This window comes from Marmota marmota, unplaced genomic scaffold (assembly GCF_001458135.2).
Source record: "Marmota marmota marmota unplaced genomic scaffold, marMar, whole genome shotgun sequence".
Taxonomy (NCBI): Eukaryota; Metazoa; Chordata; class Mammalia; order Rodentia; family Sciuridae; genus Marmota; species Marmota marmota.
This window is the reverse complement of record NW_026000005.1, coordinates 35,223,558-35,247,590: the sequence shown is the minus strand read 5'-3', so window position 1 is coordinate 35,247,590 and position 24,033 is coordinate 35,223,558. Positions and strand designations below refer to the sequence as shown.

The 24,033-nt window shown below is 56.8% G+C and overlaps 1 protein-coding gene across 12 annotated transcripts in view; it reads left to right on the top strand.

Moving 5' to 3' along the window:
- Positions 1 to 24,033, top strand: part of Tns1 (tensin 1) — a 170,999-nt gene that overhangs the window by 123,798 nt on the left and 23,168 nt on the right. For 11 of the 12 annotated variants that reach the window (XM_048808529.1, XM_048808527.1, XM_048808537.1 and 8 more), the window contains 5 exons: positions 5,643 to 7,199; positions 18,005 to 18,201; positions 19,112 to 19,187; positions 22,684 to 22,776; positions 23,617 to 23,640. In XM_048808529.1, coding sequence (XP_048664486.1) covers positions 5,643 to 7,199; positions 18,005 to 18,201; positions 19,112 to 19,187; positions 22,684 to 22,776; positions 23,617 to 23,640 — 1,947 coding nt within the window. The remainder of the gene's footprint in view (positions 1 to 5,642; positions 7,200 to 18,004; positions 18,202 to 19,111; positions 19,188 to 22,683; positions 22,777 to 23,616; positions 23,641 to 24,033) is intronic. The other variant, XM_048808528.1, reaches the window with a different exon arrangement.

Here is a 24,033-nt window from a genome sequence, read left to right as displayed (position 1 = left end):
CTATGTATTCTCACTCTGGTCAGAACGTGGTCTCCTTCATAGATGTCCTGGGTGAAAGAGAGGGACCCCAGAAACTGTACCCTTACTTTTAGATGAGTACATCTTAACTTCTATAGAATTAGAAGTGTCCATTAACTCCCTAAATTATGTGCAAAATATATGTGTGTGTTAGAAAAGATTATTCTAGGCTGCAGGGTCTCTCTTTTCTTATCCCTTTAGGAGTAGCTTGGAGTCCTCCTAGAACCCCCGATTTTCCACTGAGTTGCATTGGAGAAGACTGTCTCAGTGACTGACAGCTTTTGGGGGCTACTTAATGTAATGTAAGAAGCATTTATAGTACCTGCCAGGCTCTGCACTCTGTAGGGCCGTCCCTATATGGCCATGTAAATTAGCATTGAACTCCAAGAGGCTCCATTCACATAGACCACATTGTGAATGGCATCCTCTGGGAACCAGGCCCTAGAGAGAGAGAGAGAAATAAAGGTTCTTCCACGAGGAGCACTTGGCCTCTGGAAGACAGACAGACATCAGTGATGACCGTGCAGTGGGTGTCAGAGGAGAGGTGACACCAGGGGCTGTGGGAACACGGCAGAGCTTGACCTGAGTTTGGAGGTCAGTAGGAAAGGGGTTGGGACTGAGTCAGAAGGAGGAGGGGGAAGGGGTTTTCCCAGGAGTTTGGGAGTCTCAGGGGCAAGATGAGGAGGGGCATTTTAGGAGTGGGAACAGCATGTGCGGAGACACAGGGCAGAATGTATAAAGAGTTTAGTGAATGGAGTGGAGGTGTTGGGGGTATTGAGAGTGGACCTTCAGAAGGCAGGCAGGACCTGGTGATGAAAGGCCTGGCATATCTGGCCGGGGTGGCTGTACCCTGTGGATGGTGAGGGCTGTTGAAGATGGAGGGCGGAGGATGGAGAGAGGAAGCGGGCCGAGAGCTTGGATATGCCTGGCCTTGCTCAGGGGCGTAGCTGCTGGACCCCAGCACTCAGCAGACCTGCAAGGAAGCAGCCAACCTCTTCACCTGGCGGCTCTGAGGCCAGCCTCGGAGCAGTTAAGTGGCTGCCACAGGCTGACTGGGCCATTAGGACTGGGCCATCTTTCTGAGCAGTGGGTGTGTCTGGCTGCAGGGGTGCGATGGAAGGACACACTTCCTCTCTATCTCTGCTTCAGAACCACAGCCCTTCTGTCCTCCCTGGGACCCAGCCCCATCCTATGGCTCCCTTGTCCCTGCCTCCCCCATGGCCGGGGTAGTCTGAGGCTAAAGGGGTCACGTGTCCAGAACTTGCTATCCTGCCTGCCTCTCAGCCAAACCCCACTTCTCGACAAAGTTCACCCATCTCCCAGATCCACGTGGACTTTGATTCCCTACACCTATTTTTGAGGGGCTCAGATTCCCTCCTACTGAGGACCCAGCCTGCCCCCACTTGCCTGTGCCCAGGGAGGGCACAGAGCCTCTTCCTCTTGGCAACGCATTGATTTTCTTCCATGGTGGTTGGTCACTGCTGCTCTGGGTAATGACTTTTAATGAATTGTTATTTGCTGAATATGGACCCAAAGGGCTTTTTACCAACAAGGGCCCCATCCTGAAACCTCGATAAATCATCTGCTATTCAAAGCAGGCCTGCTGGAGGGTCAGGGAGGGGTCTCTTCTCGTGGAGTCCTCGTCATGGAAGGGGTCCCTTTCTCTCAGTCAACTTGATGGCCACCTTTTAGGCTTCCCAGTTGGGCCATCTGTTGGGATATGTACCTACAGGAAACCCTTCCTGCTAGGAAGTGGGAGGGGCTTCACTCAGTGTCTGGAGTGCCGCTCACCTGTGTCTGGGTTTCCCAAGGTACTGTCCACCCGTGTGCCTGAACCCCAGGAGGCCTCTTTAAAATGCTGACTTGTGGCCCCACCCTGGCCTCCAATGACCCTGAATCCACATTTTTTACAATCCCTGGAGGAGATTCTTAAGAACATCCAAATTAGAAAATAGCCACTCTGAAACCAAATAGCCTTAGCACCCCCCCCATTTTTTTGGTCCTTTTTAAGGTATATGAGGCGGGTGCGTGTGGACGTCCCTGCGTCCTGGCCAGCATAGTCCGTCCAGCACCACACACACCTCTGCACAGAGCCCCACTGGGCGGGAGCCTCAGGGAGTAGGTCCGCATCCAAGTCAGCTGGGGATTTTCCTCAGATCCTTCCAAAAGCATGACTCGCACATCTGGATGAGGGCCGAGGTGGAATAAGGGCCCCTTGGTGAATGTCATCAAATAGCGTCGGGGGTGGGGTCCCGGCTTCCAGCTGCTGCTGAGAAGATCAGGGAGACGGTCAGACAAAGCGAGAGGGCCTCGAAGAGACTGTGGGCTTTTCAGGGTCCCCAGATAAATGGTGAGGAGAAGGCCCCTGAGACAGATGTCAGGGCGGGCTGGGGCTGGGGCCTGGGAGCACTGCACTCTGGGGTGCCTGGGCCTATGTTTCTGCTCGATTTGGTTCCATGGCCACCTGTGCCAGTACCCTGACCCCAGCCAGCCAGAGCCCCGCCCCCGGGTCCATGCCATCCCCGCTCCCTCTGAGAGACCAAGGGCTTCTCACCTTAGGTGACTTGGCCTGGCCAGGTCCGTCCTGTGGAGGCTGCTGGGTCTTGGACCTGACAGCTCTGGGGGCCCCTCAAGCCATCTCCCCAGCCCCTGCAGGTCCTCTCTCCCTCCTCCCCCCTTGATTTTATCCTTGTCCTGGTCTGTCTGCCTCTCTCTTTTGCCCTTCCTGCCTTGATAGATTGAAACCAGCCTTGAGTTCCGGCTTCTTGTGGTCCGGTAAATAGCTCTTAATGTGGTCGTGGTGGACAGGGAGAGGGAGGGACGAGTTTGTGTGTGTGTGTGGGGGGGCACTTACCTCCATCTCCGCGACAGGGTGAGGGGAGCTGCTCCACAGGTCGTGCCCACACGCTGGATGCTGCAAAGCCCTCCGGGGCTGGGCAGCCCTCGTGTCCTTGATCCTGCCCTTGATTACAAAGAGGAGGGCACTCAGTTCTAGGCAGAGTGGCCTGGAGCACATGGCCCTAGTGGCCAGCACAGGGCCGTCAGCAGCGACTGGCCCCTTCTTTGAGGACAGCAAGAAACACATTCATTTGCATTTAACAAACAGGATTTAATTAAACAATTTATACCTCTTCGATTTTCTTACTGCACCTTAGTGATTTAGCAGTCATTGTTTCTGATTTCGCTACAACAGTAGCCCGTGTGGGTCAATCACGGGGCGGAACAGGGTTAACGCTGGCATTTTCGTAATGGATGAAAATGAGGCATGCCCAGGAGGGGTACGGAAGGGCCAGGGCATCAGGTGGTGGGGATCATCAGGCAGTCTCCCCGCTGCCTCCCACCAGTTTAGACCTTGCCCCAGCCCTGTGACCCAGGGCCACCACAGTAACACTGTGGCCCCTTATCACTCGGGGCTGGCTGCTGGCTGAGGTCCCAAAGCCTCAGGGAAAACTGAGGGTAGAGCTGGTTCTGCAGCGCACAGGGACCGCAGCGCATCTAGCCCCCAGCGGGTGTGGGGTCCATGGGTGCCTCCTGGCTTGCAATCTTTGTGCGGGCTCTTGATGATGTCACTGGGCTGCTGTGGTGTGTGTGTGTCGATCAGCATGTTCCTGTTCTGTGGTTGTCTAATCACTTGTTTTTGGCCGTGGGCTTCTGTACAAGGGTTTATTTTTAGAGACTGTCACTTCTGGCCCGAGGGCTGATCCTTGGGCAAGGCAAGAACGTTTGTATTTTCTGAAATGTTTGTGGCTTTAGATTTAAATATTTATTTTGGGGTATTCCTGCCTTTTATGTGTTTATTCTACTGTGTGTGTGTGTGTGTGTGTGTATGGGGGGGTGGATGTAGCCTAACACAAATTTCATGGTCTTTTAAGTAAATTAGCTCTGATTGTCAGGCGCAGCCCCCCGGCCCCAGGTGCTGTGTCTACAGATCTGTCGTTTTGGATCAGCTACGTACCGCCTGCCCCCAGGGCTAGAGACCGTGGTGTGTGCAGTGCCGAGCACCAGGGTTAGCACTTGGGGAGCACACGCTGTGGCAGCTGCTGTTCACCACGCTGTGCTGGCTGTGGTTCTTGGTGTGGGGGTCACCTCGCCGGCACAGGCCCCTGTGTTTTTGATTTGGTGACTTCTGGTTGGTGTGCGCCTCAGGGTCTTGAGTCGGGTTCAGTGTGGCTGCTGGGTGTGGGCTGGGGTGGGTGCAGTCTTGGGAGGGGGTGTTTTACCTGGGGGGGGGGCTGGATTGCAGCGGAAGGCGGGGCTCTGCGTGAGGGCGTGGGGTGTGTACCTCGGGTCTGGAGCAGGGGCTGCTGACTGTACAGGGTGTGAAATCACTGAGCTCCTCTGGGTGGGGGAGGTTCTTGCTCCTGAGTCAGCCCCCTGGCCCAGAGCCACCCACAGCTCACTTTTTCCTTTTAGAGAAAGTGTTGCTTCTGGGGGTCCCTAGAGCTGCCTGCAAACAAAAGGAGAGCTCTCCCCAGCGAAGACCTCTGCTTTGGGTTCCCCATCCATCCCTAAGGTGTCTCCCCTGCCACCCTGGTCCCTGAGCCCCTGCCCAAGCACCCCACGTGGCGCCCTCTGCGGAGGGAGTGCCGGTCCCCTCTGGCACAGGACTGCTGGCTACGTCAGCTGCCTCTTGGCTCAGCTCCTCAGGGGTCCTGGCTGGCCCTCTGGTGGGTGGGCCTGCTGCCACCCTGCCCTTGGCTGGTGCCCCTTTTCCTGCAGGCTGAATGGTGTGGTCGAGCTTGTCGTGGTGGGCAGGGTCCATGTGCAGGGGACAGTGCTGGGGAAGGAAATGGGAGAGACTTCAGAAAATGTGGCACTGGGGAGAATGAATGGCGTTGTATGTCTGAAAGGCTCTAGAAAATTCTTTGTATTGAGCCAAACTTGGCAGCGGAGGCCGGAGGGCGAGTTTGTCTTAGAAAGTCCCAGGGCTGCTTTCAGCCTCCCCTCCCCAGCCCCGCCCGCCGTGGGCATGCTCCCCGTGCTGCGCCCTTACTGCCCTCGCAGGCTCTTCCCCCACTTCCCGGGGCCAAGGCTGTCCTCAGAGGTGGGCTGACCCCTCCGGTGCACTCAAGGCGCAGCCCACCTCTCCTGGCGTCAGCCCCTAACCCAGAGCAGGAATTCAAGGAACTCCCCAAGATGTGCTAGTGGCCGGGGATGGTTGTGCTGTGCACGTCACTGTTCAGGAATGGATGGTCCTCAGGATGGACACAGCTCTCTGGCCACGGACCCGACACGGCTCAGCTCGACTTGTGTCGGCTCGTTTCAACGTGTAGCCTGCTGCGTTCAATGAATAGTGGCAGTTCATAGGGTCCAGCCTGATTCTATTATTGTCCTATTGTACAGACGAGGACACTGAGGCCCAGAGAGTAACTCGAGCCTCTGTGTCCAGGAAGTTGGTGAAAAGCCAGAGACGGGCCTGGGTGGGCGTTTGCCCTCAGGACTCCTTGCCCAGTCCTAGGCTCTGCTGCCTGGCCCTGTGTGGTAGGGACCTTTGTCCCTTTCCTTTGTGCCTCCTCAGAGTGGCAAGAGGAGACTCCGGGATCCAGATGGGGCTCTAACTGTTTTCCTTGTGGGAACAGCTGCCTGCCGGTGACATCTGCCGTCTCCTTGCTCTGTCTTTGCAGAGGTGGTGGGACATACCCAGGGGCCACTGGACGGGAGTCTGTACGCCAAGGTGAAGAAGAAGGACTCCCTGAACGGCAGCACCGGGGCCGTCAACGCCGCGCGTCCTGTCCTGTTGGCCACCCCCAACCACGTGGAGCACACGCTTTCCGTGAGCAGTGACTCGGGCAACTCCACAGCCTCCACCAAGACCGACAAGACCGATGAGCCTGTCCCCGGGGCCTCCGGTGCCCCCGCTGCCCTGAGTCCCGAGGAGAAGCGGGAGCTGGATCGCCTGCTCAGCGGCTTTGGCCTAGAGCGAGAGAAGCAGGGCGCCATGTACCGCGCACCGCACCTCAGGTCCCGCCTGGCCGCCGGCCCAGCTGTGTCTCCCTCGGGCCGTCACGTTGTCCCAGCCCAGGTCCATGTCAACGGCGGGGGGTTGGCCTCTGAGCGGGAGACAGACATCCTGGATGATGAGCTGCCCAACCAGGATGGGCACAGCGTGGGCAGCATGGGCACGCTGTCCTCTCTGGACGGGATCACCAACACCAGCGAGGGGGGCTACCCAGAAGCCCTGCCCCCACTAACCAACGGCCTGGACAAGGCCCACCCTGCGGAACCTCTGGTCAATGGCGGGGGCTACCCCTATGAGAACGCCAGCCGGGCAGTGCCTGCCCATGCTGGCCACGTGGCCCCCATGCGACCCTCCTACTCGGCACAGGAGGGCTTAGCTGGCTACCAGCGGGAGGGGCCCCACCCGGTCTGGCCTCAGGCAGTGACCACCTCCCACTACGGCCATGACCCCAGCGGCATGTTCCGCTCTCAGTCCTTCCCCGATGCCGAGCCCCAGCTGCCCCCAGCTCCAGCCCGTGGGGGCAGCAGCCGGGAGGCCGTGCAGAGGGGGCTGAATTCATGGCAGCAGCAGCAGCAGCAGCAGCAGCCACCACCGCCGCAGCCTCGCCAACCTCCTCGCCAGCAGGAAAGAGCCCAGTTGGAGAGCCTTGCGACCGGCAGGCCCAGCCCCCAGCCGCTGGCAGAGCCCCCAGCCTCTGCTCTCCCAGAATTCCCCAGGGCGGCCTCTCACCAGGAGATTGAGCAGTCCATCGAAGCGCTCAACATGCTCATGCTGGACCTTGAGCCAGTCTCGGCCGCCGCCCCCCTGCACAAGTCCCAGAGTGTCCCTGGTGCCTGGCCAGGGGCTCCCCCACTCTCCTCCCAACCCCTCTCGGGCTCTTCCCGCCAGTCTCATCCACTGACCCAGTCCAGATCTGGCTCCATCCCCGGTGGGCACTCCCTGGGAACCCCCGAGCTGGCCCCTCCCGGCAGGTCTTACTCACCTTACGATTATCAGTCGGGTCCAGCTGCGTCCAACCAGGGTTTCCGTCCAAAGAGCCCAGCCTCCTCATCCTTCCTTCCAACCGCCCATGGCCCCCGAGGGCCTCAGCAGCCCCCAGCCTCTCTCCCTGGCCTCACCACTCAGCCTCAGCTCCCACCAAAGGAAGTGGCCTCAGAGCCTTCCCGAACCCCAGAGGAGGAGCCACTGAACCTGGAAGGGCTGGTGGCCCACCGAATAGCAGGTAAGAGCCTCAGGGGCCGTCAGACGTGGACATTCCCTCCTTCCTCCCTCTGCCCTTCCCTCGGGTCTCCGTTGGCCTTGCTGGGGGAGGTGCACTGCTGCTGTGGCCTGGGGAGGCTCTCAGGAGCTGGGGCCCAGCCACCCTTCCTGTATCTACACCTCAAAGAGTCTGCAGTCTTGTCAGGGGACAGGCATAGCCAGGTAATTCCAAAAGAGTACAGTGTGTGCTAGGACAGAAGTGAGACCGAGCCCCAGAGCTCGGGGAAGCATAACATCCCACCTAGGGCAACCAGGGAGAGCTTCCTGGAGGTGGTGACTCAGGAGTCCAGACTTTCTAGGTGGAGAGGAGACTATGAGCCTGCCTGCCGTGCTTGTTGTCCTCAGACTTCAGGTCCTTGGGGTAGGAGAAGGCGGAGGGAGGTCTCTGTGGACTCAGTTTCCCTCTTAGACCCTCTCGAGGCCATGATGAAGCCTTCGGGCTCTATCTGAGTGTTCAGCCTGGTGAGGGCCTTCAGGTTTGTTTTTGTGAGGGGCCGAGGTCCCCTTCCCGGTTAGCTTCCCGTTAGTCCTTGCCTAGGACCAGCTCCTCTTCCTATCAGAGCAAATCCAGAAAGACACCTACAGAGGGCAGAGAGAGTGCGAAGCCAGGAGAACCTACTGGGGAGAAAAAGGCAAGAAAGAGCCAGTGTCTAGGCCTCACCGGGAGGGACACAGCCCACCTGCCGCAGCTTATGACCGTTCCCAGGGACAGCCAGGCTGGGGGGAATCCTCACAGTTGACTTTGTTGTGAGGCGAAAGCCGGACAGGGGTGGCCCCGAGACTGGGGTGGGGTGGGCCTCGTGCCCAGCCCTCAGCTGACAAGGGGTGAAGCTCGAGGGGAAGGCAGGCTGGGCAGCTGGCTCTGCCCTCCGCTACATGTAGGGGAAGCTGAGTCACTGTGCCAGCTGCAGGGAGGAAGGGAGGCACCCTCCTGGGCATCATGGGGAAGCAGCTCACAGAGGCCAGCTGGCTCTTGGGTTGGGCCAGGCCCTGGGTGCCCTGGGTGCTGCTGTACTTCAGGGCAGAGCAGAAACCCTGGAGAGCTGGGGCAGGAGGCCTTCGTTGCTTTAACCAAGCACCAAACCCAGGATTGAGCATCCCTGACCCTCCGCGGGTGAGATGCTCCGTGGGTGATCCATTTGGGGCTTGACTCCTGCTTCCTCCCACATCTGGGCCGTGACTTAAGGGCACCTTCCTGATTGCTTTGTCTGTCGAAACCAACCCATTTCCTCCAAGTTTTGTTGAGGCAAGAGGGACAACAGGGCCACCCAAATTTCCTGGGAATGCCATTCCCCTCCCAGTGTTGAAGTGGCCTGAAGAATAGTGATGCTCTGGTCTCATGATGAATAGGATCCAGGGGACTTCTCTGGGGAGGACACAGAATGAATTTCTTTATCTCCCAGAACCCTCCCTTAGAGCTCTCCTGGAGCTTGGTCCAGAGGAAGCCATACTGCTCAAGCCCTGGCGGGAGGTCCATCTGATAGTGGGTCTCCCCTCAACCAGCCTCTGCAGTCTTGGCTGCCAACTTCCATATCCTGTAGCCTCTCAGGTTTTGGCTTTCATGAAGCCATGGGGTTGGTGGAGGGCATTGTTGGCAGAGGGTCCCTTTACCTAATAGGCCCATTACCATCTTGTCTACCAACCACAAATGACTCAGGAGAAGGGGTGAGATGGATAGAGAGGGTAGTTGTATCTGGTACCCAGGGCTCTGAATTCGCCTCTTTGGTCTGTACCCTGTCATGAACAGAATTTCTTATGTCAGCAGGCTCTGCGTGCAGAATTTCCTTAGTAGCCCTTCATGGTACCGAAGGGCACTCAAGTAAGATCAATGTGTAGGACTTTCTGGGAGGCAGGGAGGATAGACTTTCAGCATCAGTTCTTCCTGCTCGTTCAACATTCTGCTGCGGGAAGTTGGAACTTAAGTGGTCACATGAGTAACTAGGAAGCTCAGATCTGAGGGAGAACTTCTTCATGGCCATGAACTTGATCTGGTTTCTCTTGGTTTTTATCCCCTAGGTCTTCCTCCCCACCTTAGCTGTCTTTTATAACTCGGCACTCTGTTTGGTTCATTCCACTTTGATCCAACTACTGTTCATGTCTGATTTCCAATTAAATCTTAGAGAATGTAGGGACAATTTTCCTAACTTGAAAATGAGAAGGCAGCAGAAATCTATAGCACATGCCACATTTCCTTGTGAAATGTTGGAAGCATTCCTGTTATAGCCATGGGAACACAGTAAGGATGTCTATTATCACTACGATCATTTAACATTGTATTGGATTCCCCGTCAGTGCAATAAGACAAGAAAAAGAAATAAGAGAGTTGAGGAGTACAGTGGAGGTATCTTATGTTCCTGATTCTGTGATTGGGCTGATATTGGATGCCTGAGAGGTAGAGATTTCAGTGCATGCTGGAAATCAGATATGGATCTTATCTTTAAGGAGTCTCAAGTTTAGTGCTGGGGTGGTGGGGAGAACTAGAACTTTAAGATGAGGTCATTCATAATAAAAGAGGTATGGAGAAAGCTCTGTGGGAGAGAAGAGGTCACTAGCAGCTGGAAAGGCCGGGACAGCTGTGTGGGGGATGGTGTTAAACAACCTTGCAAGATGGATAGGATTTGAAAGTGATTGAGGACTCAGTGGACACAGAGATAGGAAGGTCGTGGCAAGGACAGGAAGGCACAGGAAATGTCTGAAGAAAGTGAGTATGTGGAGAGCCTCGTAGACTGTTAGAGGGAGACTCAGGAAAGGCAGCCAGAGGTCTGTCTCGGGATGGTCTTAAATACCAGCCTAAGGAGCTTGAAGTTTACCACTTACCAACAGCGGAAATCATTCCTGTGGTTAGGCAGGGGAATGTGCCACACAGCTGGAGTTCAGGAAGGTGCGTCTGGTGAGACTGGGCAGGAAGAATGCAAATGGGAGAGATTTTGACCTGGGAGAGGCTGGGAGCTTATTAGATCACCTTGGTAATGGGGACCAGATTAGGATGCCGACCATGGGCATCCAAAAGAAGAGATGGTGTCACGGCCACAGTGGGAGTAGGGCCAGTCAATCACAGATTGATTGACAGTCGGGGGGATCGAGGATGGCTGAAAAGCACCGTGGTTGCCTCACCCTGTGAGCTGGCTAGCGTGGTTAACGAAGCTGCAGGGTCTGAGGGGTCAGCGGAGCCTCCACACATGGCTGATGGAGTTGGATCTTGACCGAGTGGGAAGACTGCAGACTTTGGGATTTTCCTCACAAGGGTGGAGGTTAGAGCTCTGGGCATGAATGAGATCTCTATGTCACGATCATGGAAGGAAAAGAACTTAGGTTAGAGTGGCCATGAAAAGAAAGGGAGGCTAGGAAGGGGGTCTGAGAACGATGCTCAGGGTGGTGACAGGAGCCAGGACAATGTGTCATCGCAAGGCCAGGAGAGTAAAGGGTTTCAAGGAGGAGGGGCGGGGAGGTGAGCAGTGTTCACTGGAGATACCAGGAGGAGGAGGAGGAGCAAGAGACTAAGCCTCTGGATTTGCCAATTAGGGGGCCTGGTGATTTTCAAAGGCATAGTTTTAGTGGAGTGCTGGTGGCAGAAGCCAGACAGGAGTGAGTGGGGATGGAGTGAAGACAGCGTGCCAACTACTCTTTGGAGTGGTTTCATGATAAAAGGGGAGAGAAGGGCAGCCAAAGAGGTCAGCAAGACATCAGAGCTTTCTGGAGAGCTTGGGGTCGTGGGAATGCTCTCAGGTGAAGGACGGAGCAGGCGAGGCTGAGGACGGGAGGAAGGAGAGGAACAGAGAGGAGAAGAATGAAGAGATTGATAGAATCACGTCTCTGAGGCGGTGCGAGAGGACAGGCCTGGGAGTCCAGTCTGGGCCAGGAGCTGCGATACTTCTTCATGAAATTATAAAGAATGGATAAAGATATATGGAAATACTTGGTGTCAAACTTGGAGAGCTTGGATTAAGAAGCACCCCCCCTTTTTTTTTCCTTTTCTGTATGAATCCAGGGCTGAGTTCAAGGCCCATTCCATCCCTCATTCAGCAGGAGCTTGAACCCGTGCCACTCGCTAGTCTAGGCTCTGAGAAAATGGTAGCAAACAACAGGTTAAGCCTTGGTCCTTCCAGCAGAGTTGGACACTGAGTAAATGAACAAGTAGATACATAATTTTTCTGATGACTGACAAGTGCCATAGAGATCAAATAGTGAAGTGACAGTGATGGGGAGAGGGCAGGGGGTGGTTGCACTTTATATGCATGGTCAGGGGACGCTCCATGGGGCAACAAGGGAATGTGCCTCATGGGGCAGCAAGTTCAAAGGCCCTGAGGCAGAGTGTGCCTGGTGTGGCTAGAGCAGAGTGACCAACAGGAGGTCAGAGAGGTACTGGAGTGGTCCTGGCATATGGTTGGTCTCGCAGGGGATCCTAAGAACTTTTGGTTTTGCTCTGCGTGGTGTGAGAAGCCTTAAAAAGGCTTTGGTCCAAAGAGTGATGTCATCTGACGTCCTAAAAGGATCAGTATAGCCAGGATGGAAGGAGGGAGGCCCGTTAGGAGGCTGCTGCTCTCGATCAGGATGGGAACTGTGGAGGTGTGAGGCTGGGCTTGGATCATAGATGTGTTTTGGAGGCACAGCCAGCGAGAGGTACAGATAGACTAGATGTGGGATGTGAGAGAAAAAGCAAAGTCAAGGACGACTCTAACCTTGGAGCTGCTTGATATTGAGAAGGGTAAGATTTGAGAAGAGCTGGCCAGAGGGAACCGGAGTGTGATCTGGGGCACCTTGGGTGTGAGATGCTCATGAAGCATCTGAGATGGTCAGGTGGTAAGAATCAGGAGTTTCAGGGGGACAGGTTGGAGCTTGGAGATGTGGGGGATGTCGGCAGATGCGGGCCAGGTAAAGCTAGCAAGGGGGAGCTTTGCGGTGGGAAGAGATCCCCGGGATCCAGGCTGGCCCCTGCTGGACGTGTGGCCCACGCCTGTTATCCCAGGGGCTCAGGAAGCTGAGACAGGAGGATTGTGGGTTCAAAGCCAGCCTCAGCAATGGCGAGGCGCTGAGCAATGCAGTGAGACCCTGTCTCTAAATAAAATATAAAATAGGGCTGGGGGTGTGGCCCAGTGGTTGAGTGCCCCTGAGTTCAATCCCCAGTACCCTCCCCACTCCCTGAAAAAACGTTTGGCCCTGTGGAGCGAAGAAGGATGGGGGTCAGCAAGGTGAGACATGGCTGAAATAGCAGCCCTTCTACTGCAGCAAGCAAGTTCATTTTAGGGACTTTTCTGGTGGCACAAGTAGATTTGGGTGGAGCAGAAAGAGCCAGGGGCTCCCCAGGGGAGAGGACGGCCCACACGGGCGGGTGTGGCTGACAGCAGAGGGCTGAGGGATGCTGGCAGGCTAGGGAGTGTGACCTGTGCTCAGACTGGTAGGGTCACCCTGGGTTCAGGAAGAGGCAGGTGACCATGAGAGAAGGGAAGGTCCTGGGATGGGCAAAGCTGGCTGAGGAGTGAGTGGGGCGTGGGGTCAGAGGACCGAGGTCACCTGGTCCCAGGCAGGCAGCTTCTTGCTCCACTCTGGGGTTAGGAGTGAGAGGGACGTGGTATCCTGCTAGCCAGCAGTAGGCCACCCGTCCTCTGGGGAAGCAGGACCCCAGATCCACCCTCTCTTCTTGCCGCACTCCCTCCCTGCCCCCTCCAGTGTGTGGCCCCATCCCAGGCAGAACACCAGCTAATCTGATTTTCTCTCTGTTTGTGTTTTGTTTCGTCTTGTTTCTGTCCCTGCATGCTCTGCGTGGCCTGTGTCCACCTGTCCCCTGTGCTTTCCTGGCCTGGTGTCTCCCCGCCCTCCTGCCTCCCACCCTTGCCGGCTCCCCTGGGGTTGGGGTGGGCAGCGTACAATGCCAAGCTGCAGGACATGGGGCAGGGTGGCCACTTCCGGCCCCCTCCTCTCCACCGGCTGCGGCTGCGATCTGCCTCCCTCTCTGGTGGGTCCCCTATCCCCGCTCCCTTGGCCCACAGTTAGCTCCTGGTCTCTCTCTCTCTCTCTCCAGACCTGGCCAGCTGCCTTCTCTCCTCCCGGCCCCATTCCCTCCTGTCCCCATCTCCCCTCTGCTGGGTGCTTGTCCTCTTTCCAGCTCTTCCTCGCGCTCTCTGCTCTCCCTATTTTTCTCTCTGGCCTGCTCCTTACCCTCTCTTTCCTCCCCGTCCTCTCCAAGTCCTCTGTCCCTCCTCTCTGCATGAGCCTGGTCCCCGCTTCTGCATGGATGGGGCCTGATGCTTTCAGCCTTGGGAACAGGTGTGAAGGGGCTAGATGAACCCTCAGGGTCCCCACTGGAGGTAAAGGCCTCCGTGGTGAGGTGCGCAGCGAGGGGTCCAGCACCCTGCCCCCCCAGGCAGATAGTCTGGGCTGGGGGTGGGTGGTCTCAGCAGGAGGTAGGCTGTGCCTTGCTTGGGGCCACCAGGTGCAGGACAAGGAGTGGTCACCCAGTGCCTGCTGCTCGGGCACTGGAGCATCGCACACCCTGGAGACAGAGTACTTCTGACCCCACCCCCATCTGATCCTAGGACCCATGGCCCAGAGTCAGAAGCCTGGGCTATGGTCTTGGCCCTGCCTGCGCTCACCCCCGTGACCTTGGGCAAGTCGCTCACCTGTTCAGAGCTCAGTTACCCAATTTGAAACCTGGAGGGTGACAGCCCAGCCTCCAGTGTTTCACACGGTGGTTTGGCATGTCCCGGATGTGAGGGCCCCTCCCTTAGGGCCATAGTACTTTATCTGAGGATGATGACGTCCCCTGATGTCCACTCCAGCTTCCTGGACAGCAGATCCTCAGGCTCGTAGTCCTGGGGAGTGAATCAGCTGGTCTTTCCCAGCTGTTCTGAGCCTCAGGTTGGTGTCAGGGAGGGGACAGTGTGCTCAGGCTTGTCCCACACCATGGCCTGAGAGGCACTGGGAACCAGTGACGGCCAATGGTGCTGTCTGGTGCCTCTTGGATCCCCCTCCTCCCAGTCCATGGATAATCGGGAGATGGCTCTAAAACCCGGTCCCCCTGTCCCCCTCCTTTCCTGCTGCCTTTTTCTCAGCCCTGTGGTGAGGAGTGCAGTGTCCAGCTGGGCCTGGGCTGGGCAGGTTCCGGGGGTGGTGTGTCCTGAGGGGAGCTGGCATGGCTTGCCCTAGGGCTGCTAGTGTGAGCGCCGCTGCCGTGTGGCTTTCTGGTGCCCTGGCCTAGCAGGTGGCCTTCCTCCTGGATCCCCTTGCTCCTGGAGCCCCAGGCATGCAGTCGGACACCCCGTTCCCGACCTGGAGCTGAGGAAGGCAGTCTTCTGGAAATTGGAAGATTGGGAGAAGAGCTGGGTCTGTGGGGGTGGGAGTGGCCACGGGGTGGGGGAAGCTGACACCAGGGTGTTTGTCCCTGTGACTCGGGTGGGAGAGGCAGTCCTTTACCAAAGTGTTGGGGCCTCAGCGCCCAGAATTGCAGGGTGTGCGTGTGTGTACGTGTGTGTGTGCGTGTGTGTACGTGTGTGTGTACGTGTGTGTGTGTGTGTGTGTGTGTGTACGTATGTGCGTGGTGAAGGCCGGGGTTGCCTCAGGTCTATCTCATGTTAGAGGAGCCTCAGGAGAGAGCTGTCCCCCAACAGTACTGTCCTGGGCAGCATGATGGAGTGCCCTGGGCGGCAGGGCTGCCTGGCCTGCTCCTCCTCAGTTGTGGGGCCATGTGGAGGCTTTGGGGCAGAGGTGCCTGCCATCCTCTCAGGGCCGAGGGGAGGACCTCATGCCACTGCGTGTGAGCAGACCTTAAAGGGTGACACAGGGCTCCTTGGCTGGGTGTTGTGATCCTGAAGACCACCTTCTTGTATCAGTGCATCTCACTTCTCAGTCTTCTTGGAGTAGAGTGCTGGACTTGCTGGCCTGGCTGGGAGAACCTTCCAGAACCCTGCCTTTCTTGGCTCCTTTCTTCACCAGCTTCCTCTGGCCATATGGCCTTCTGCAGGGGTGGGTGGGGCTGACTGTAAGGGTGCTGAGGGCCCCACCAGGATCCCACCATCCCGGTGTCCCGTTGCCCTTCCTGTCGGGTTGGCTGGTGGTGCGTGCACACTTGTGTGCATGTGTATCTGTGTGAGTGTGTGCTGGTCCCTGCCTGTGTGCATGTCAGAACCAGAGGCCCTGAGAGAGAGTGGGGCTGGGGGACTGAGGAAGTCCTGGGTGGAGGGTGGTGGCCTGGAGCAGTCCTGTTTTATTATTAGCCAGGCTCTGGGACGTGACAGGGGGCTGTTCTCCCTCTGACACGAGCTGTCAACTGGTGTCCAGACGACCCAGCTTGGCTCAGAACAATGGGGCTCTCTTCTCTTCCTCCATCATGCCCGGCTCCCCTCCCTTGGAGAGTGACAAGAGAGAGGGAACGAGGTTCTCCAGGCACTCCAGGGCAGCTCTGGGCTTGCCAAGGGGGACAACAGTGGGACACTGTGTTCAAAGAATGCAAGTGGCCCTGAGTGGCCACTGGTGCCAGGGGGCACTCTTTGGGGGGCGGGGCTGGCCCCGTGGGAGTGGAATGCAGGGTCTTCTCCTTCTGAAGGGGGAGGCTGTGCCCTGCAGCTCCCTGGCTCTTCGGAGGTCATTCGGTCCATCCTTCTGCCTCTGATCAGAACGCTCTCCCGCGTGCCAGCTGGTGGTGGCGAAGGGAGCTGAGAAGGCACAGCTGTCCGCATTGCTGGCGTCTGGCTCCTCCACCATCAGCAAGGCCACGTTCAGTCCAGCCTCCTGTCCTGCTGCCACCGTGGACCGTGGCCCCTGGGCATGGATGCTACTCAGGCAGTGTCTCCAGTGGCAACAGACCCATTTTCCCAAGGGCAAACCTCATCAGATCACGGGACAGGGAAACTGGCCACCTCTTGAAAAGGCAAGGGAACCGGCCAGAGGAGGCTGCCGGGTAGGTGAGCCCGGGACGGAGACCAGCCCTAATGTGTCTCTTCAACCTTGGGGCTGAACTCAGTTCCAGGCCGGGAACCTTCCTCCTTTGTCACAGTATTATTAGAAAATCAATGGCAACCTCTGCTTCTCTGTAATGCTTTTGCCGAATGACTCTAGCAGCAGCCCTGTCCACACTGCCCAGGAGGCCCGAGTGGGGCAGGGCCTTGGCAGGGGAAGGGGAAGCGTGGCTGGGGCCAGGGCTTCCTGCAGGCCTGGCTGAGCTGCTGGCTGCACAGAGCCTCCGAGGCCTGGGAGTCTGGACTTGCTGGTTGAGGCTGGTGTGGCTCTGCCTTCCCGGGCCATGCCCTCCGTCCCTCAGGGTGGGTGCCCCTAGCAGCCCCTGGCTGAGGCTTATATGACTCCTGGTTTTCTATTCTGAAAATAAGGACATGCTGAGGTGGCGGCTTATTAGCTGTAAGCAGAGCCGTTTGGGAGTGGCAGTGAGGTTGTCCTGGCTGAGCGGGCAGGCAGGGCCTCTGGGTAAGGACCCAAGGTGGGGACTCCAGGTATCCTCCACCCCTGCACCTTCTGGATTTAACCTGTGGTCCCCTGACCCTCTGACTGGCCTATGGAGCAACCATCCCGGGAGCACCTGGGTCCCTGTCTAGTGACTGCGTGTGGCGTGAAAGCAGGGGTGCATCTGTCCCAGACTCATTGGCCCGCAGTCAAAAAAACAGGGGCTGCCCTGCATGCACACCACTGTGGATGGTGGAGGGTGGTTCAACCTGTGCGGTGATGATCTGCTTGGCTGTACTGGCCTGTTCCTAGGGTCCAGCAGTGTGTGTGGGGTGTGTGTGTGTGTGTACTCCCACTTGTGCTGTGGGATGGTCTTCTCAGAGGTACATCCCAGGTACCAGGCCCATGAGACCTGGGACCTTTGGTTAGTCCCAGTGGGGGTTAAGGCAGGGCTGAGACTGTCCCGGAAGATAATCAGGTCTGGGGCCCACCCTTTGGGCTGGGTCTTGGCCCCTGGGACCTGGGAAGTGAATTTTCTAGGATTCCGGGAGCCAGTTCAGTGAGGCAATGGATTCCATGCCTCAGCCCAGCTGTGGGAAGAGAGTGGGAAGGAAGGAAGGAAGGAGGGAGAGGTGAGCACTGTGCCCGGCCTGTGGAGGGGGCCTGGGGTTGGGAGTGCTGAGACGCAGATGGAGACATGACCTCTGTGCCTGCCCTTTGCAGGGAGGGGCCGCTGGGAGCCGTGGCCATCTTTGGAGTGAGAAGAGGGTCTTAGCTAAGGGGCCAGTAGGAGGGAGGTTGGTAAGAAGTCTCAGATGTACACCAACGGAGGTTGGGGAACCCCAGAGAAGGCTCGAAATATCCCAGTGGCCAGTTGGGCTGAGGACTCCACAGCGAGAATAAGTCGTTTCTTTGTTTCTTCTTGGGAGCACCATTTTGCAAGATGATGCAATTTATCCCCTTCCAAAAGTTCCTCCCCACGGGCTTGATGTTGCCTGTTGGTTGATGCAGTTGCCTTGGAGACCCTTACTTCCCTCCACCTCCCCTCCTGTGTCTGGAAGCTCTGGCCCTCTGCCTCTAGGGGCTGGACGGAGCTGACATCTGTTTCTTGTATCAATCCTTTGTGCTCTTGGTCCCAACCCTGTGTGGAGTAGCGATTCCTGGCCCTGTCCAAGCAGGTCCCCCACCCTGCAGAGAAAACCCAGGGTGTGAACAGAGTTGGACCCAGGAAGGCTGGGGGAGGTGCAGAGGGGAGGCCGGCCTGCTCCAGCTTGGCCCTGTGCTAAGGGGCGCTGCCTTCTCTGGGGCGACTAGGAGGGGTTGAGTATTTCTCAAACAATATACTCATCGCCCTGCATGCCTTGCCATTCCTCCCAGGGGTGCAGGCTCGGGAGAGGCAGCCTGCGGAGCCCCCAGCCCCACTCCGGAGGCGGGCGGCCAGCGATGGACAGTATGAGAACCATTCTCCTGAAGCCACATCCCCCCGTAGCCCTGGGGTTCGCTCCCCTGTCCAGTGCGTCTCCCCTGAGCTGGCTCTCACCATCGCCCTCAATCCTGGAGGGCGCCCCAAAGAGGTGAGTCCTTGAGCTGCATCCTGGGGCCACAGAGGGTAGCACTGTGGCAGTGACCCATCAGTGAAATGCAGAGTTTTTGCCTCCTTGCTTCCTCACCCAAGGCCATTTCTCTTGGCATTTAGAATCTGGAGCCCATTTTCTCCCTCCAATAGCTTTTACGCCCTGTTACTTTCTTGATTCCTAAAGAGAGTCCCTTTGTAGTGTGATAAGGATCCTGGGGATGACATACATGACCTCCATCTTGAAAGTCCAAACCAGGTTGTATAGACTGACAAAATATTCTTGAGCCTTTTTCAGAAATAAGGGTTTTCTTGGAAGAGTTAGTTTTCATGCCCAGAAGAGTGCATTTCTGAGACATTTCAGTAATTGGAGGCAGAGGACCTCAAACTTCAGTGGGGAGTTTGTTAAAACTGTTGATTCCCAAATCCACCTCCAGAGATTCCAGCATAGACATTCTGGGATGGGACCCAGGAATCCGCATCATAAACATGCACCCTGAAAAATTCTGATGGTCCGTGGCCACATTGAGAGATACCAGTGGGTGCTGTTGTATAAAACCCAGAGTAGAGAGGCATTCTGGATGCCAGAGGCCCTTGCCTCTTTTTTTCTCTTGCCTTCCGGCAGGATGCAAGGCCCCTGCCTCCAGCCCCTTCTATGTAGCCGTGTTCAGAAATATTTCCAGTTCTGACTGAGCTTGCAAATGGCCACTCCCCCGCTCTCTCTAGTTCAAGGAGTTGTTGGGGCTGTGAGTGACCAGGATCTCCCTTTGACCTCTGCACTTATCTGAGCAGTGGCAGAGAGTCAGGCTGGGGAGGGAATTTGTGACCTTGACCTCATGCTCAAGGTCATCTGAAGGGGGACCTCCTCTTTTCAGGGCTTCCCCCTTTTCTTCCCCTTTGTCTCCCTGCAGCCCCACCTGCACAGCTACAAGGAGGCCTTCGAGGAGATGGAGGGGACCTCTCCAACCAGCCCGCCGTCCGGTGGGGGTAAGAACTCCCTGCTAAGCCTATCCTCCCCGTGTCCCCTCCTGACCTTATCTTAATCTTGACCTATGCAAGTGCCCCAAGTATGGGGGTGGGGTGGGGGAAGTGTGCCAGCAAAGGTGCGTTTAGCTGAAATCTCCTGCTTCTCACTTCCGTGAGTCGGGTGGGGCTAGAGTGGGCCTCCCCCACCCCACTTCCTTATTTCCATTGCGCCATCTTCTCTACTGTCCCTTCTGGGATGAGGCAGCCCCGGTATTGGGATCTGGATTGATGGCCCGTGGGACCCTGGGCTTCTCATAGTATGGAGTTTTCTTAGTTGTTTGAGACTTTTTTGCATCCTATGCTCAAAAGATATTCCATCCGAATGTGACTCTTGGTGACTTCACCTTGACCTCTTTTTCTGACCCCCATTTCTTTCTGCATCCAGACCCTCTTCTGCCTCGAGCAATCTATGTAGATCCAACCAAGGAAAGAAAGGTCTGGAACTCAGGCTGGCAGAACCCCCATCTCATCTGACCTTGGCCTCCAATCAGAGGCCTTTAGTCTGTAGCCTGCCTATATGGCTGGGGAGGCAAATTCCCAAAGGGCCCCCAAAGAGAAGAGTAAAAGAGGCTAGGAGCACGGCAGCCATCCCTCTTATAGGGGAAATACCTTGACCTGGGGGAGGTAGCTGTGGGGAATGCAGTGACAACATCCTGTCAGGTCAAGAGACACCGGGTCCCCATGAGAGGCCCAGATCAGCAGAGCAGAGGAAGCAGATTCCGGGGATCCTCAAGGGTGGGTTGGCTGGTCCAGGCCCAAGCTGTGCATTTGCCCTCATTAGAGGGGAGGTGGCTAAGGAAGGGTGAGCTGCAGCTGGCTCTGCGTCCCTTGGGGCTGGCTGTCCTGCACAGGGGTGGAACGTGGCAATAGTGCACGGCCTGTGTGCCAGCAAAACTGTGCTGGCTGCCATCTTGAGGAGGCCAAAGCTGTGACAGATCAGCAGCCCTGGCAGCCCTGGCTCTGGCCTCGGGTGGACACAGAATACGAGCACCCTCGCCATTAGAATTCTCTAGTAGTCAGGCTGGGATTTTGGCCCAGCGGTAGAGCGCTTGCCTAGCATGTATGAGGCACTGGGTTCAATTCTTGGCACCACATAAAAATAATACCTTTATTTTTATGTATTGTATAAAACAAAGAGATTGTATCCATCTACAACTAAAAAATATTTTTTAAAAATTCTCTAGTAACTTCAAAAATCATGACCTGTTGAAATTAATTTTAATAACATTTTTCTAAGTCCAAACTATTATCATTTCAACAGGTAAATCAGTCTAAAAATACTGAGATACTTTTACAATCTTTTTTAAACATGTAAAAAGATACTGGTGACATTAATTTTAATAATAAGCTTTATTTAACTTCAATCTACATGATTGAGATGTACTTTGTTAATTTAAAAAATGAGATATTTTGTGTTTCTTTTGCACCCCGAATACTGGTGTGTGTTTTGAACTGACAGCACCACTTAGTTCAGATCAGTCAATTGCAAGTGGCCTTGGTGGCCTTGGGGGCCCTTGGCTGCCACACTGGAGCCACCTACTCAAGACACCCTGTAACCCGGTGGGCTCGATGGCTTCTCTTACCCAGTCCTGACCTTTGACCTTCCCCTCTGCCTCCTTTTGCTGTCAGGTCCAACAGCCAAGGGCTGGGTGTCCCCTTGCTTGGGATGGAAGCCATCAGGTCTGCACTAGAATTGAGTTTTACCTTTTTCTCTCCCTCCCCCTGGCCAACCCTGGGTGCCCTGGGGACAAGGATAAGTCAGAGCTTTCATAATGCACAGAGCTGGAGAGAGAGGATGGAAGGCGGGGAAATGCCAGGAATTTTTCTCTCAGGAAGCAGAGGGCGCCTGGCTTCAGTGCCACCCACTCAGCTGCCTCAGCAGAAGGGCCGCGCTGCCTGGGATGGGGGCGCTGGGGCGCGCGAGTCTCTGGCCCCCTCTGATTTCTCTCTCTGGGGCCCTGCACCCTGATGCACCTGCTGGGTGGCATATGCAGACTTGCGGGCTGGAGCTGCTTCCCTGTCCCTGAGCCGGGGTCTCGGAGGTCAGGCTCGCTCTTGGCGATTATGTCATTTAATCTGTGCACTCAGTTGACGGACATTACTGAAGGCTTGAGAAGCGTCTATGAGCAGGATGTCATGTAGGGCAGGAGGGCTGTGGGGATGGAGAGGTCTGGACCTACCTGGTACCTTGGAGGTGTGTTTGCCCACGTTTCTCCCTGTGCTGTATTTGTCCCTTGGACATCGAAGGACAGTGAGGCTGGGGTGTTAGTGGGCCACGCATCTCCCTCAGCATGTGTGCACACCTGTGCCGGCCTGACCAAGCTGAGCATGTTGGTGACACTGAGAGGCTGTACTTGTCTGTTGCTGTTCCTTTCTTTGAAGCCTGTCTGTCTTGGGAAAAGCAAGCGGGCCCAGGGAGGGTGGTGGAGCTGTGTTTGGGTCCTGGGCATCCGAGGGCCACAGCTAGTCCGTTGAGGCCACCGGTGAGAGGGAGTGTCCTCAGGGGCTGTGGCCTCTGTAGGTCTCCTTGCTAGGAGCCACAGAGCTCATTTCTTCTCTTCTTGGAGGTGTGTGAGGAGACCCAGCAGCTGTCACCAAGACATCTCGTGACTGGGCATGACACTGCCCAGCAGCTCAGCTGAGTCCTTGGCTGATGGGAAAGAGCCTGACAGCCCTTTCTGACCTTGTGTTATGTGACACTTGTAACCCAGATGGGCGGCTGGGCGGAGCCTGGCTGTGCACAGGAAGCTGGGGCTCTTGGCCAGGGATTATTCTCAGGCTTCTCCTTCTCCCAGGACACTGAGGCTGGGGGTATGGAGCCCCACACAGAGATAGTCCCTCGCTGGGATTGTAAGGGACACACCTGGTGGAGGGCAGGCCTGAAGCCCAGCCCGTGGTCCCCTTTCAGCCCATGGTCCCCTTCTGCTGAATCTTATTTTCACTTGTCTTCCTCTAAGTCCATCACGTGCGTGGGTTTGAAAGGCTGTGTGTTTGTGTGTGTGTGTGTATGTGTGTGTCTGTGTGTGTGTGTGTCTGTGTGTGAGTGTGTAAATGTGTGTGTGCATTGGGGAGGGATGTTGGGGAAAGAGAATGATGAAAGGGAGAGAGAATATTCTAGAGAGAGGCAGAGAGAGCTATGTATATACCACAGGGCAGAGCAATGGAAAGGGCCGCAGTGAGAAGCCAAGGGCCGAGGGGTAGAAATGATTCTCTCAAGGTTGGGGACAGGGCCAGGACAAAGGACGTCATTTCCTGACTCTTTCCCTTTGTCCTTTAAACTGCTGGAATGTGAAGAAACACAGGGGACTGGAAGGGCCGTGGAGCCCCAGTGTGGGGTTTGGGCTGGGCTCCGGTGGCCCAGCCCTGGCCACCGGGCCACTCGCTCTGTCTGTGGCGTGTCCTGCGGGGCTGCCCCATCCACTCACTCCAGGTGTCCTCCTTTTTCCCTTTGGCACAGTGCGCTCCCCTCCAGGTCTGGCCAAGACACCCCTATCTGCTCTGGGCCTGAAACCCCACAACCCAGCGGACATCTTGTTGCACCCCACAGGCGGTGAGTGACTGGCTGGGTGGACGTGGTGCGGGAGGCCGCGGGGCAGGACCCTGAGGCCTGGGCTGGAGATCTCAATGGAGGCTCCTGGAGTAGATGTTCTGGACGCTCTGGACAGGAGAGGGAGCGGGCTCTGTGCCACTCTGAGGTCAGGCCTCAGGGCCCTCTGTGCAGGGGTCAAGGTGACACATCCCTTGGCCATCTTCCTGCCCATGTGGCCCCTGTGGACTTTGGGATTTGGAGGCCTGGCCTCGGTTTCCTTGGACTCGGCCTGCTGTCTGCTGGGAGCCTGGCTCCCCGGTCCCTAGTGTGCTCTGAGCATTCTCGAGATGTCAGAGGCCACCCTGCACTCAGGGTGTTCTCCTGGTCTGCCTCTGTGGCTCACAAACCTCCGCCTGAGAACTCATGACTCAGTGGCAGCCATTGCTGTCTGCCCCTCCCCAGTCCTCTCCCCCTTGGCCCTGGGTCTCTCTGGCCTGTCCAAGGCCTTGCTGGTCTCCTTGTCCAAACTCCTCATACTGGTAGCCTTTGACCCTGCTGTTAAGGACCGGAGCCAGGCTACCTGGCTGCTCCCTCCTCTCTGGGCTCCAGCACCGTCCTGTCTCTGTAGTAGAAAGTGGGCCTCCTCAGGCTGTCCTCTCGAGCAGGTGCTCGGGGTCATGCCTCCCACCTCCTGTCCCACCTCCCACTTCCTCTCCTTCCTGTGGGGTGGGGGATGGAGACAGTGGGGGCCCTGGGCTCTGAGTGGCAAGATGGAGCCAGTTCAGTCCAGAAAACTACTTCTAGACGCTGGTTTCAGGGCGGAGCTGGGTCTTGGGGTCAACTTTAACCTTCTCTCCTTAGCCACCAGGAGACTGGTCCAGCCAGGTAGGAGGGCAACGGCATGTATTTGTGACCCACACAGACACTGGCTCCCACGCAGGAGGTCACTCCTGACCAGCATGGCTAGGGACACTGAGCCACGGGAGGGGAAGGGGGCTGGGGCTGCCTTTCACCTGCCAGCACATGGCTTCTCGAGACTCGGCTCACATGAGCCCTGGCCGCAGGCGCTGGGAGAGGGACAGGCTCCTGCGTCAGTGTCTAAACTGCACCCTGGCCTCCTGGGGTCCTGCACAGGGTGGGCCTCAGCCCTCCCCTGAGCTCTTTGTGGAGAGCCCAGCTCTTTCTTGGCCTCGGCCTCCTTCACTCAGCCGATTCCTTCTCTAGGAACAATCCCTGTTAACCAGTCTCTCTCCTTCTCTCCCCCCCCCCCCCCCCCCC